We start from the raw sequence: 14,416 nt of genomic DNA on the forward strand, positions 1-14,416 counted from the left end.
ACGTGGCCTTGAAAACATTACTGCAAAACAAATGGAGAGGAATGATGGACATAGCACGTCATCACCCCCTCCTCCATTTGAAAAGGAAAAATGAGTTATTTTCCGAAAGTGAACAAAAACTAGAGGTAGTGAGAATGATTGATAAGTTAATAAAATCTGGAAGAAAGTGATTCCTAATATTTGATAACATATTTATCATTTGAAGTTGTTGTCTGTGTCCCTCCCCTCTGGCTGTGTGTCAGCACGACCCTAACTACCCCTGGTTGGAAACGTTCCTGGGAACAGAACGCTCATTTATGAAACGTGCTGTTAGTCCTGTGTTACTTTAAAATGAGTTCCATAAAAACTACTTGTATGCTGTCTTGTAAGACTTGAATAACTGTCATTTGACATCATCTAAATGTTAAGCCCCTTCCTCTAAACCAGATCACAAACCCTCTTGCACTCCGGTTTTTCATGGCTTATGCTATGAATGCTGCTTTTGGAACCAGAATTTATGTGGATCGAGAACCTTCTGCATACTTTGCAAGTACTTAAGGTTAAATATTTGGGGGATAGTTTTCCTGTTGTCAGCTTGGTGTTTTGGAATGATGTCCCTTGTACGACTTGTGAAGTTTTGCTTATGCCTTTAAGAAAATTACTGGCGCATGAGTTGGGTTCTGCCACGTGGCTGCCAGGAAGCCCTGTGCTCCCTCCTTCCTGCTCCGGTAGAAAAGGTATTCGCATTTCAGGGAAGGAAAAGGTTTGCACGGTCAGTGTTGCTGAAGCATTCGAGTTTGGGTTCAACTGGTTTTAGGGTAAAATCTGTATTTACCTTTCCTCCTCTTCCAGTGAAACTCGTAGTCCCTTGGGTTGACATCCAGAAGTTGGAGAGGACGTCCAACGTCTTTCTGACGGACACCATCCGCATCACTACGCAGAATAAAGAGCGGGACTTCTCCATGTTTCTGAACCTGGACGAGGTGTTCAAGATCATGGAGCAGCTGGCCGACGTGGCGCTCCGCAGGCTGCTGGATAATGAGGGCTTTGACCTCGACCCGGGGCTGCAGGAGCCCAGCCAGATCACCAAGAGGTAGGAGCTCCTGTCCCCAGCACCCCTCACCTCCCAGGGGACGGCGGTCGGTGCGCCACCTTCCCAGACACGGGCTTTGTTAGCCTTGTTGTGCGCGATGTACATTTCCCTTGTGGCACAATCTGATTTTCCTACGTCATTAATCATGACAGAGACATGGCCACTGGCGATGATTGTTACTCATTTCCTTTATGCAGGAGGCTTTGATTTCGGGATTCAATTTCTCCTTTTTTTTCAGATATTATTTCAAAATTGCCTTCCATAAAAAGTACTTCTCGCAAATGTAATATGAATAGCCTCATGATAGAATTCTTTCCAGCATTGGGCTATTACTGCACATTAAGAAACGTTTTTTCCTATTAAACTGCTTTGTAGAAGAAGTTTTCGGGGCAGCTGGATTTATTTTCGGTACCAGTTTGTCGTCAGGAAATGTGCTTACTAGTAGTGTAAGTCAACGTTCTTTGTTACTTGTTTGCCCCCAATCGATACTAGTCATGAGGACTCGGGAGGTAATTGCTTGAATTATTGCTTGAATTACCTGAGTTGTTTGTCTCTTTCAAGAAATTCGACTTTATTACCTAAAATTCAGACTGTGGTGTTTGAGTTTGACTGTGATTTCTGGCTTCGTAGTTCAAACTGGGTCACTGCAGAGTTGATGCCTTTATAAAAGGTCACCTTTGTATCCTTTGAAGAACAAGTTACCCATAAAGTGCTGTCCTCGCTGGATGTTTCTGATGTAGTCACAGAGTCACCACTGCTATCTGAGTACTACTAGTCATTAAAATTTTTTTATTGTGGTAAAATACACACGCGTAAAATTTGCCACCTGCACCATTTTTAAGTGCGTGGGCCCGTGGTATTAAGTACGTTCGTGTTTAACCATTACCACGATCCATCTCTACGACTTTTATCTTTCAAAACTGAAAGTCTGTCCACATTAAACACGGACTCCCCATTCCTCCCCCCGCCCCTGGCAACTGCCATTCATTCTGCTTCCTGCCTGATTCTTACTAGTCTAGGTCCCTCGTATGAGGGAACTCATGAAGTGTTTGTCCTTGTGTGACTGGCTCATTTTGCTTCGCCTGACGTCCTCAAGGTTCATCCATGTTGCAGCCTGTGTCAGAATTTCCTTTTAAGACTGAATGATAATTCCACTGTCTGTATCGACCTCATGTTGCCCACCTGCTATCTGTCGGTGGGGCACGGAGCTCCTTCTGCCTTTTGGCCATTGTGAATAATGCTGCTCTGAACAGGAGTCTGCAAATATCTCTTTAAGACTCTGCTTTTGGGGAATATACCCAGAAGTGGGATTGCTGGGTCACATGGTGATTCTAGTTTAATTTAGGGGGAACCACTAGTCATTAAATTTTTTTTTAATCCAAGATGATTAAATCTTGACCAAAGTTTTGTTTATTATTCGTCCCTTTTAACATTCCTATTATTCCTTAAACATGTGTACTGTCTTCTCTGAACATTTGGGGGGATGTGTCCTTCTAATTAGTGGTCCCCAAAGGGAAGTGTCCAGAATTTTCGTGTATTCGGAAAGAATTCAGTGACCCTTCCTGCTGTGTGCATACATTTAAAATTGATCGTGGATGGTCCCAAGTAAGGCAGAAATCCAAAGGAAACGCTCTGATTTGGGGGTAAAACTCCAGTGAAGTTCCCTTGGTCTTGTGTCCTCTCTGATCATCGGCTAGTTCTGTGTGGGCTGGGAGAGGATGCTCCCCACCCTTAGGAAAGGGCACCCTGGGGCCAGCGCTGTCCCGTGCTCTTCTGACTCCCAGGCCCGAGCTCCTCTGCCTCCCTCCCGGCCCCAGGCTCCTGCAAGTGTCTCGGGCTCCGCTTTAGGACCAGAGGAGACAAGCTGGTTCAGTGGCGGCCGCTTTCTGCTATATTTCCTGCAGTATCTCTGTACAGTTTGTTGTCTGAGTGCATTTAGTCCAGCTTATCGGGCTCTGTTACAAGAGGAGAAACACATCTCAGCTGTGCGCATTGTTCAAGGGCTTCGTATAAACCACCAGCGTAGGCTGTTACCTCCTTCAGCGTGTTTGCGCGCAGATAGGTACGCGTGGGAACCGCGTGGTTTTCGGGTCGGGAGGCCGGCTGGTAGTGCATGTGTGCTGGTCAGTCCCGTGGGCGCTGGGATTTGAGGTGATCCTCCCCAAATCTCCTGATGTTCTGTCACGGCTCTACTTGCAGTTGGGGCATTTGTAATTTGGGGGCAGAGATGAGGAAAGGAGGGGAAGACGGAAGGTTGGGAAAGTCATCTGTCGGGGGCGGGAACTCATCAGCATTGAGTCTTCCAGAAAGAGGCGAATTCCACAAGGGAGTCTGCCCCCTCGCCCCCAAACCCTGGGAACTTTTAGAAACAGGAGGAGAGAAAGGGCAGAAAGGACCCCAGTGTTGGCCGGTGGTGGAGCTGCCTGGCCCGCGGGTGCCTGGGGCCCAGGATGCACGGCCGGGCCCGGTCCCCAGCATGTTTCACTCGTCACTGCCCTTTGAGTGAATTCCTCCAAGAGTGAAAGGCATGTCATTCCTGCTGGTTCCTGGCGGGTCCTCCCTGCAGCTTTCTGTCATGGCGACGGAGGCCTGTGGACATAAACAGGTAATGACTCAGTCAGCTTGACATCCTGCCAAGACAGCCCAGGTTTAGAGTTTAGGAAAACAGCTCTTCAGGCCGAGGGCACAGTCACAAGTGCTGGACTGCTCCCCCGGCCCCCTTTTGTTGATAGATTTTTACTTCCCTTCCCAGACAAGGGCTTCAGAAAGGTGCCCTTGGGGTCTGATTACAGATGAGTCATGACTCCTGCTCTCGTGGGACTTAGGGACACGGAGCAGAGTGGGGCTGTCACCTCCAAGGGCAGCAGGGAGGAGGGGACGGGGTGCTGTCACTGGATCCGTCAGACAAATCAGGGCTGGTGGGACTTCACAGAGGACGCCTGGACCAGGAATTCTTCAAGGGGGCAGCTCCAGAATCCAGGACGGCACAGGGGCCGAGGCCGGGGATGGGGCTTCTGGAGAGAGAATGGAGGGAGGGGACGAGGGACGAGATTGATTGGCTCTGACACTTCACACAGAAAACACCGATTGTGAGTCGTGAAGGATGGGGTGAGAAAAGTGTATGCAGCTATTTTAGGGGGGAGAGGGCGGAGAGGGATGGGCTTCACTGAGTCAAAATGAAATAATAGCTTCATTTTTTGGCTGGCTGAAAACGCAGGAGGAGACCAGCACATGCAGTGCAGTGAGTGGACTGTTTCCCACGCTGTCAGTGACTTCTGTCAGTGTCTGGTCAGTGTCTAGAGGGGAGCGTGGTGGCCCCGGGGGCTGACGTCCTCAGGGATGACCCCTGCTCCCCGTCGCCCGGCTGATCCCTAACTCTCCGGGCAGGCCTTTCCTGTTCTCTTTGTGCCCCCGCTGGGATGGCCAGGCTGGCGTATATGGTGTTTTTGGACTTCGCCTGCTGGTTCCAGCGCAGAGCCCTCTCCTGGGGCACAGGCAGCCCCAAAGAGCCCAGCCCGCCTTCCAAGGGAAGGCCACGCCTCCCACCCTGCAGGCCCTCATGCTTCATGGTTGTGAGGGCTGCTGGCTCTCTCGGTGGGGGGGATGGAGAGCAGAGGACAGAGGCGGGGGCCTCTTCTCGGGTGGAAAAGCCTCATGCATGCGCATGGTGGTTGAGTCCTGGTCTGTCATGGTCCTGTGGTTGGATTTGCAAAGGAAATGGGAGGGCTGCCGAGTCCCCCTCGCACCCGGCTGCCTGTTGCCTGCGGGCCGGGCTGGCCTCACGTTCCCCTGAGGTCCTGGGCTGCTGAGTGTTCTGTGCAGGGTGCCACGTGGTCGTGTCATCCTTCATTTCCTTCGTGCTCTTAGGGGATCACAGGGGAAGATGTTTTGCATAAACGCACATTGAGAAATGAATGCAGTGTTGTCTGTGCAGACTCGAGTGTGGGGGAATGGCATGTGTCTGTCCTGTTTCTAGAGCGCTGGCTCCTGGAAGTCCCCTGGGTTGGGAACGTGTGGGTGGGCACAGGACTGAGAGCCTCTGGAATCCCTGTGAATTTCTTCACGAGGCAGCCTGGCTGTGGAGACCCGAGGTCTTCTAGTAGGGCAGGAGAGGGGGCTCCAGGATGGGAAGTCTGCGCAGGCCGCCCCAGCCATCACTCAGCCTGAATCTGGGGAAGCACGTGGCCTCAGATCACTTTAAGTCTCCTGACTCACAGTAGGTTTGTCTTTGTGGGACGAATGACACAGGGAGGGAGAGTTGGCGTGTGAGGCCTGACATGGTTCTTCCCCAGAAGGTCTATGGGGGGGAAGAGAAAGCACGACCCCTGTTTTGGATCCGTCTTTACCTAATCCAGGAGAGAGAAATCTCATTCTAGGTTTGCCGAGAAACAAAAGAACAACCTACCGCTTAATTTCTTGGGTCTGAGGTCTTAGGACCTAAATCTGAATTTTTAAAAGGTGTGCAGATGGCCTCGAATTTCCTGCGTGGTTGTCATGTGTGTTTGCACATGTTAATTTCAGCTTCAGTAACAACCTTGATGTCTGCTGCTCCGCAGGCTGGTCAGCCCGCATGGTTCCAGGTTCCTAAAACGGCACGTGTCCCAGTACGATGCTTGGTGGCCCCTCCCCCGCTGCTCTGAGACATCACTGCCCCTGGGGCCCGGGCTCCGGCCCGTGCACCCCGGCAGTGTGTGCGCTGCGGGTGGGAAGTGTTGATGGGGCTCCCGGATTCGTCTCCATCCTCGTGGGCTTCTTCCGCTGTGGCCTCAGGCCTGGGATTAGCTGCCGCTTTCTGGATGTCGGGTTATGACCTGCGTCTGGCGTTATTGGGATGGAGGAAAAGCGGAGGTATTTACTGAGTGTTGGAAGGTCTGAAAGGCCAGTGGTGATCTGCGGGCTTTGTTTCTGATGCAGTTTAGAAAAAGGAGTTGGTATATTCACCATCAAAGCCACCACCTGCTGGGAAACAGACCTCAAGGCTGGGGGCGGGGGGTTATGCGCCCCATTTCTCAAGTCCTATATTCATCTCTTTTACATGAGAAAGTTAAACATCGTCTTCGACTCACATTTAAAGGTGGAGCTGGAAGAGGGCTTTCTAGTAGGGAGGAAGGAAGATAATTTGGGAAAGTCCCGCCCGCAGCTTGCCTTTTGGTAACTAGAGGTCACTGGTCTCTGGCTACTGAATGTAGACAGACTCTCAAGGAAGGGACAGCAGCCCAGAAAGGAGAATGGACACTTTGTGCGGGGCTCACCCTGGCTGTGCCGAAGTCATGGAGAAGGGGGTTGAACTGGGCTGATGGCCAAGGCAGCCTGTGCACTCAATGGAGAAACACCTGCCTCAGACAACCAGACACCTTATCCTTAGTTTGCAGGGTCAGGCGGTGTAAATAGAAATGTAAATCCTCCCACCCTCCCTGCAGCCCTACACAAGCTGTTGCCGTTCGTGTGACGTGCCCCGTGCCCCCCCTGGAATGGCTGCAGCCGTCTCCCCAGGATGCAGGGCTGGGCTTCCCAGAGGGAAAAGACACCGGTTGAATTCAGTGACAGCTGGAACCACGTCTGTTAGATGCATACGGCGAGGAAACTGGCCGCCTTACTTCCACCAAAGGCAGAGTGACTGCATTCTTGGGGACAAGGGGTCCGGTTTTGCAGTGTAAATGGATGTAGGTCAGTCCTTGGGACTGGGGTGACCTTGAGGGACCTTGCCCTCCGTTCTCGTGGTGCACAAACTTCTAGGGTATTCAACGGCCCTTCCCCGTGTCCTCCCTGCTCCTCTCTGGAAGCAGCTCAGGCCCCTTTGGAAACAGCCGTCTATGTTTTGTATCAGGTATTTGAGGACCTGCAGCTTTTGGCCACAGTCACTGGCCACACCTCGACCTATAGTAGTTGTCTAATTTCTGTGCCCAGAGAGCTTTCTGGACAGGTATGTGCCTTCTCTTCGTGAGGGTTTGATAGTAAATTCCAGGGACTACCGTGTCGCTGAATGATGTCGTTTGTGTGATGGCAGAACGTGTGAACCAGGGCGAACGGGCCTCGGGGTGGAAAGGACGCTTGGACCTGGTGCCAGGCTCCCATCACAGGGGCTCCACGGCCAGATCACATCTGAAGGGTCAGTTGGGCTGCGGGGCAGAGACCTGAGTGCAGAGTTTAATATCTTGCATGAAACAACATTTGAAAAGTTGTCCTTTACCTCAAAGAAAATAGCTTAATGTTTTCTTAAATCTAATATATGGTCAGGCAGAAAATTTAAGCAGAATACAAGTGCAGAGCAGAAACCCCACTGTGCAGAAATAACTGCCGTGAACATTCAGGGAAAGTCTTGCTCTGTATCAGCTTTCTGCAAGTTTTATAGAATTTATATAAATGGGATCATACCATAGATACTATTTCTAACCTGCATTTTCTCTTTTACAATCTTGTGGACATCATCTTACATTCACCAGGATTCCCTGAAGCAGAAAGCTGAGTTCTTGTTTCCATTTTACAGAGGTCAGCATGAGACGCCAAGTCTGGTCCAGGGTCACAGGAAGTGACCCTGGAAGCCATGAGTTCGTATTTTTTCTGACTTTGAGCAAAGTCTAATTCTATCGGATAAACCTAGAATTCTTATTTAGTATGACAGACAAGTGTTTACTTTTGTTCATTGGAGTTTTCCCTCTGCCAGAATTGTGGGGTGTGACATAAATCCATCAGTATTTTTTAATGTGATTTGGCTGCCTTGTTGCTGTAGTGGGTTTTAGAGCCAAGAATCAGGGTACGGAGGGGGGGTCCCCTGGGGATGGTCTCCCCCTGCTCACCACCGTGCTCAATTGTCAGTGCTGATGTGACCAATGGGGCTTCTCTCCAGGAATTCTTTACTCGGATTCTTTTTTAAGATAACACAACTGGTGTTCACTGAGCACTCATAAATTTCTTAACCGCTTTTTTGAGATATAATTCACATACCATACAGCTCATCCTGAGAATACCAGTCAGTGGTTTTATGCTGACAGAGTTGTGCAGTCACCATGCAATCTCTTTTAGAACATTTTCATCACCCTGAGAAGAAACGTGGTTCTCGTGAGCGGTCACTCCCCATTTCCCCCCTTCCCCCGGCACTAAGCCGTCACTAATCTGTTTTCTGTCTTCACAGATTTGCCTGTTCTGGGAAGTGCATATAAATGGAATTAGGCAATAGGTAGTCTTCTGTATCTGGGTTCTTTGATTTAGTGTAACGTTTCAAGGTTCATCCACATTGTAATGTGAATTAGGACTTCATTCCTTTTTCTGGCTGAATGATGTCCCACTGGATGGGCACATCACATTTTGTTTATCCATTTATCAGGTGATGGACGTCTGAGTTGTCTCTGATTTTTGACCATTACGAGTAACACTGCCATGAACACGCACATGCAGGTTTTTGAGTGGACGTATGTTTTCTGTTCTCGTGGGTAAATACCTGGGGGTGGACTCGCTGGGTCCTGTGTAGCTTCGTGGTTCACCTTTTGAGGACCCTCCAGCCTGGCTTCTTAAGTGGCCCCACACATTCTGTATCACCACCGGCTGTGTGAAGGTTCCAGTTCTTCCGCATCCTCACCACCACTTGCTATTAGCTGACTTTTGGATACTAGATTCTTCTGCAGTTGTTTTGTGGTAATTCGCAGTGTTAAACCAGGAAGGAGGGCTAACACTGGTCCGTGAGGCCGCTGCATCACCTCTGTGCAGAGGCAGCCCATGCCGCTCTGAGTTCTCGCCCCAAAGTTGGCCATGGAGTGGGGAGGGAGCCGCAGGGGTGCAGGCATGGGAAGTGGGGGTCAGCACTTTCCCGTGTCCCCTTCAATATCAGGTTGTACCAGGGCGCTGAAAGCGTCTTCCTCTGTGATCTAGCGTGCTCAGTCACGTACCTGCATCTCTCTGTCTCCGCTCTGCACCAGGGACCTGGAAGCCAGGGCACAGAACGAGTTCTTCCGGGCCTTCTTCAGGCTGCCGAGGCGGGAGAAGCTGCATGCCGTCCTGGACTGCTCCCTCTGGACGCCCTTCAGTCGCTGTCACACCGCCGGGCGGATGTTCACCTCTGACAGTTACATCTGCTTTGCCAGCAAGGAGGATGGCTGCTGCAAAGTCATCCTCCCGCTCAGAGAGGTATTTGAGCTGAGGTTGCTAAGCGACGGGACGCTGGAGGGGCTGCTCACACAGCGTCTGGCTGAGGATGGGCGGGCGTCCAGAGGGAGGCACGGCCTGAATCGGCCCATTGGGCCACGGCTTTTTCTCCTGTTGCTATGGCAACCAGGGATTTGCATAGAAGTGAATGGTGAGAGCAGTGCACTCTGGCCTCCGCATTATTGATAAAGCTGTTATTAAGAAGCAACATGCCTAGTGGTGAAAGCTTTGCCAGCAGCTCTCGGGAAGGAATCTTCCTCTTTCACCCACAAAAAGGGAAAAGGAAAAGGGCCCCCTACAAAAAGCATCATTTTTTGGAAAGAAGTGTCAACTTGCTTGGTTTTTATACCCCCTGGAACTTGAGGTAAAAATTTAAAAAATACTCTTTATTGTATGGATCAGGTCCCTTCCAACTATAAAATTTCATAATGTTCTTCTTGGAAATGGAGTCTGCTTCCAGACCTGCCAAGGTCATCCTGTGGTTTTGGGCATGCCCGCTGTGACAGGACCCCAGCTCTGTTACACATCAGGACTTCCAGCTTCTTGCTAAGCACGATTCAGAGAAACTCAGAGTTGTTGCATTTATGTGATCTCCTTACCTCTGTCTTCCTGCAGTAGGTGTCTTCATTTTACAAGTATCCTTCTTATGAATGGAGCAAGAAAGCCTGTAGTTGTCTTATATAATTATTATTATTTAAAGTTGTGGTAACATATACATAATAGAACATTTACCGTTTTAACCATTTTTAAGTGTATAGTTCCAGTGGCATGAAGTACATTCATATTCTTGTGCAGCCATCACCAGAATTTTTCATCATCCCAAACTGAAACTGTCCCTGTTAAACAGCAGCTTCCCATCCCCCCAGCCCGACAACCATCATGTACTTTCCGTCTCTTTGAATCTGACTCCTCTATGTCTCTCGTGTATGTGAAATCTTACAGTATTTGCGCTTTTGTGACTGGCTTATTTCACTGAGCATAACATCCCCAAGGTGAATCCATACTGTAGCATCTGTCCAAATATCCATCCCTCTTAAGGCTGAATCATATTCCATTGTACGCGTAGACCAGGTTTTGTTTATCCCGTCATCCATCAAGGATGAATAGATAAAGCACTTGAGTTACTCCCACTTCGGGCTGTTGTGAGTATGCTGCATTACATACTTTTTAACTTTGCACCAGCTCCTTATGCAGTTCTTTGGTTTTGCCCTCTCTCGGGATATTTCCTGAATGTGCAGTTAAATGCCTGCCTCTCTGCTCTCTCACTGTACCTCTGCATGTGTGATTTTTTTTTTTTTGCAACAGGTAGTGAGCATCGAGAAGATGGAGGACACGAGTCTGCTGCCCAACCCCATCATCGTCAGCATCCGGAGCAAGATGGCCTTCCAGTTCATCGAGCTCAGGGACCGAGACAGCCTGGTGGAGAACCTGCTCACGAGGCTGAAGCAGGTGCACGCCGACCACCCCGTGCGCTATGACACCTCGCGGGATGAAGACATGGTATGGTCCTTGGGAACAGTGGGAGTATGTCCCCTGAAAATCCCTTTTATTTAGCACCTCTAGGGCAGGGGTCTCCAAAGGGGAGTGCACTTAACAATGAGCCACTTGGCTATGAGAAAAATATGTCAGCAATGATTGGACCTGTGTGGCAGACAGTCTGGTATCATCTCTGATACACTGGGTGTCCTGAGTGCATGTAGCAGGGCTGGAGGGGTGAATTGAGCACACCCCTGTGTCAGAGGGACTGACCGGCCACCCCCGATAGGTTGGAGGGTTTGATGGGGAATCAACCCACAGGTGAGCAGACAGACGTGCTCTTTACTAGTTAGAGAGGTCAGACCCCCCGCCCCACGCCCCTCCCCAGGGGTGGAGTGGATGATGTCATTTGGGGCAGATGCATATTGCAGAAAGAGTTTTCACTGTCTTTAAGGTTGGACAGCTGTGAAATTAGACCTGCATCTGCTGGGCTAGTCCCTGTTATTTCACACCAGTCCCCTCCTTCTATCCCCTCCTTCTAGACCTGTTTCCACTGAAGTAGTGATGGGGACGAAAGGAGATGGTCTCTCAGTACTGGAGACCTATTGTCTTGTGATGGTCAGTCCTCAGTTCTGGAAGCTGAGGGGGTGATAGGCCCATCCCCGCCTCCACTTAGGGCCCTGCTCTGCCCTGTGAGCAGCCTGGGATGGGGGGGCGGGGGGTGGACCATCTTCCTTCCTGAGGATCAAATCTGTTGGGTCTGACGTTAGTCTGATTTTTCCATGAGTCACAAACAGGCATCTTTAAGTTACACTCATGCATCCAGAGGCAAAGCCAAGACTGTCCTGTAACGACAGAAGTGATCTCTCTCTCTCGCTCACTTTCTGGGTTTTTTTTTCCTCCCCATGCAGACTTCGCCTGTGTTTCATTCAACAAGCATGTGCAGCGACCACAGGTTTGGGGGCCTTGAAATGGTGTCTTCTCAGAATAGCGAGGAAAGGGAGAAAGAGACGAGCCCGCGGCTGCACCCCGAAGCCCTGGTCACTGCCCCGCGGCAGTCGGGCAGCCAGAGCCCGGACTCCAGAATGGTGGGTGGCTGGGCTCTGCCCTGGGGGCGTGGGCGTGGCTTCCCGCAGTCCTGGGGGAGGGGGTGGGCGGGCGGGCGGGCGGGGCGCAGGTTACCAGGCAACCCTGGGCGGGAGTGATGCGCCCTCTTTTCCTCCCTCTTTTTCTCATTGGCAAAAAGCGGAAGAGGTTGGCGGGGCCAGTTTGCTGAGCGCATCGGGGTGGGTGGAACGTCTCAGGGCGATGGCTCTCCCCACCTGCCACTGAGTGGCAGCCGTCAGTGCTGTCCCTTGTGGGGTTTCGGGGTGTAGAACAAGTCTTCCTCCTTTTATCCAGTGGTGTCTGTGTGGCTTCCTGGTACAGAATTTCTCTTTTGGCCCCTGGCTGCCGTCTAGTCTGACCAAACTCAAGATACTTCTGTTGCATCTACTGATAGTTTTCCCCTTGGTAGCGAGAGTCTGAGGGCAATGCATGCACGTAAATAGACTGGAAATTGTGCTTTGAAACGGTGCCCTCGCAGGAGAAGCTGTGTGGCGACCACGAGTACCAGGGTGGCCGTGAATGGTATTACTGCCCCTTGGCTGCTTAATGGCTTATGTATCACGGATCGTTAGCTTTATTCATTCAGAACCGAGCCTTCTCACATGCTTTACAGAGATGCCCAATTAACGCTTGTTGACTGAGCACGTAAGAATACTGAACTTATGTGTAAATGTCTCCCATTCCTGGAGGTACAGATAATTAAAAGCATATATTCCTAGTACCTCCATTAAAAAGTAATAAAAGAAAATAGAACCAAAATACTTTTTAAAAGCATATATAAACATGATTTAAAAGGCACGAAAAAATTCCTGCCATCTTAAGAATTTTAAAAATCCATAATTTTCAAGGATTTTCAGTTGCCTAGAGAAGTTGTATCTTTTTCAACTCTGCAGATGAGGACAATGTAATATTTTCGGGTTTCAGTTTTTCCCTGGCTGTTAGGAAGTTCAAGGGAAGTCATGAGAGCCCCTGCTCCCCTCTGCCCTCTGAGCTGACCTGTGTTTCAGCAGTTAACTCGGTGTCAGCATCCTGAGACGCTTCCCCCAGTGTTCCCACTCCCACCCCGCCTGCCCACCTGCTTTGGGCTACGTTAGTGTTTGGACGAACTTATCCTCACTGTCATCTTTGCCAAGGAAATAGCATTTTATTTGTGTAAACGCTCCCACTGGTCTCTGAACTCCTGAAGGGCTGGCACTCTTTACATCCTCTGTGCCTGGCAGATATTCAGAAAGACTTGTGAGTGAATTGCCCATCACAGCAGGCTCCTCTGTCTGCGGAGGGGACATCTCCCCATTATGGGCTATGGGTGGGTGTTGGTGGAAGGTGCGGACAAGCTTCTTTGTACATAAACGTGTTTCTATTTCCAGTCCAGGGAACAGATCAAAATCAGCCTGTGGAACGATCACTTTGTGGAATACGGCAGGACCGTCTGCATGTTTCGCACGGAGAAGATCCGGAAGTTGGTGGCCATGGGGATCCCCGAATCTCTACGGGGCAAACTCTGGCTCCTTTTCTCAGGTGAGTGTTATTCCAGTGTCTTCAGGCCAACTCTTACTTCTGGAGCAGACACAGGACAGGGGCCCCTGTCCAGGCAGGGGTGTGTGTGTGTGTGTGTGCACGCAGACAAGTCATCTCTGCCTGTGACTACCCAGCTGAGGACCTTCAGGCCCTTCATGTGTTCGCTTTGGGGCCCTGGGCAGGTTGCCTGAGGCCTCTGGGCTGCAGTGTCCTTGGTTGGTGTCAGGTCTGGCTGAAGCGATCGCCTCTCCTTGAGTAGTGACTCGAGGCATCTCTACGTGGTTCTCAGAATGCTGTTCGGGATGCCCTGGACATGAAGGGTCTTTCTAGGACATGAATTCTGAAAAAGACCAAACAAAAAATGTTTTAAAAAGTTGTTTCCTTGCAGTTTGTTGAAATTAAGTCCCACCAGAGCACACCATCGAAACACTTCCTTTGTCAAAGTTGCCCTCGGTGTTTTTGTATTTAATAAAAACAGTCCGAAGTCATATGGAGGAGGAAGCAGAGAAGGTGACACGACTCATAATCCCACCACCTGACGGTGACACCTGTTAGCGCCACTGGTGTGTGGTCCTCCAGGTCTCTTTAATGAACATGTATACACGTACACACACACACTCACACACTTTCTATTAAAAAAAAAACCTGCTGAGTCAGTTCACATAGGGCCATGGTTTCACTCAAGTGGCAGAACGTTTCCTTTGCTGACTGGAAGATTGCTGTGGTGTTTAAGGTGCTGCTGCGTGAGTGACAGCCGTCGGTGTGGGTGCTGCCTATGACACATGGATGCCACCGTGATGCGTATTGGGGACGATGGGAATCACAGTCACAGGAGAGTGGGGGTGGGTGTTACACGGAACCCGATCAGATTGAAACACCCGGACTAGTGGGCAGAGACGCAGCTGGGCCTCTCCCTCTCCCCTCTGCTCTCCTGGGATCTCCCTGCGTGGGGCCCGCATCGATCTGGAGCCCCACCTGCCCAGCCCCAGGAGGGGACAGTGGCTGGACCACAGGTGCCCCATGGCTGGCCGGCGGGTGAATAGACTGCCACGTGGACTCACTCATCCCTCACCCGGCAGAGGCCGGGGCAGTGGCTTGGCGGTG

General features: G+C 50.5%; 1 protein-coding gene across 1 annotated transcript in view; it reads left to right on the forward strand.

The window, feature by feature from the left end:
• TBC1D8 (TBC1 domain family member 8) overlaps positions 1 to 14,416 on the forward strand; it is a 96,809-nt gene that overhangs the window by 60,311 nt on the left and 22,082 nt on the right. Inside the window, 5 exon segments of the mRNA XM_032469696.1 lie at positions 832 to 1,072; positions 8,986 to 9,193; positions 10,517 to 10,711; positions 11,599 to 11,775; positions 13,162 to 13,312. Of these exon segments, the coding sequence (XP_032325587.1) occupies positions 832 to 1,072; positions 8,986 to 9,193; positions 10,517 to 10,711; positions 11,599 to 11,775; positions 13,162 to 13,312 (972 nt within the window).

Source organism: Camelus ferus, chromosome 28, assembly GCF_009834535.1.
Source record: "Camelus ferus isolate YT-003-E chromosome 28, BCGSAC_Cfer_1.0, whole genome shotgun sequence".
NCBI lineage: Eukaryota > Metazoa > Chordata > Mammalia > Artiodactyla > Camelidae > Camelus > Camelus ferus.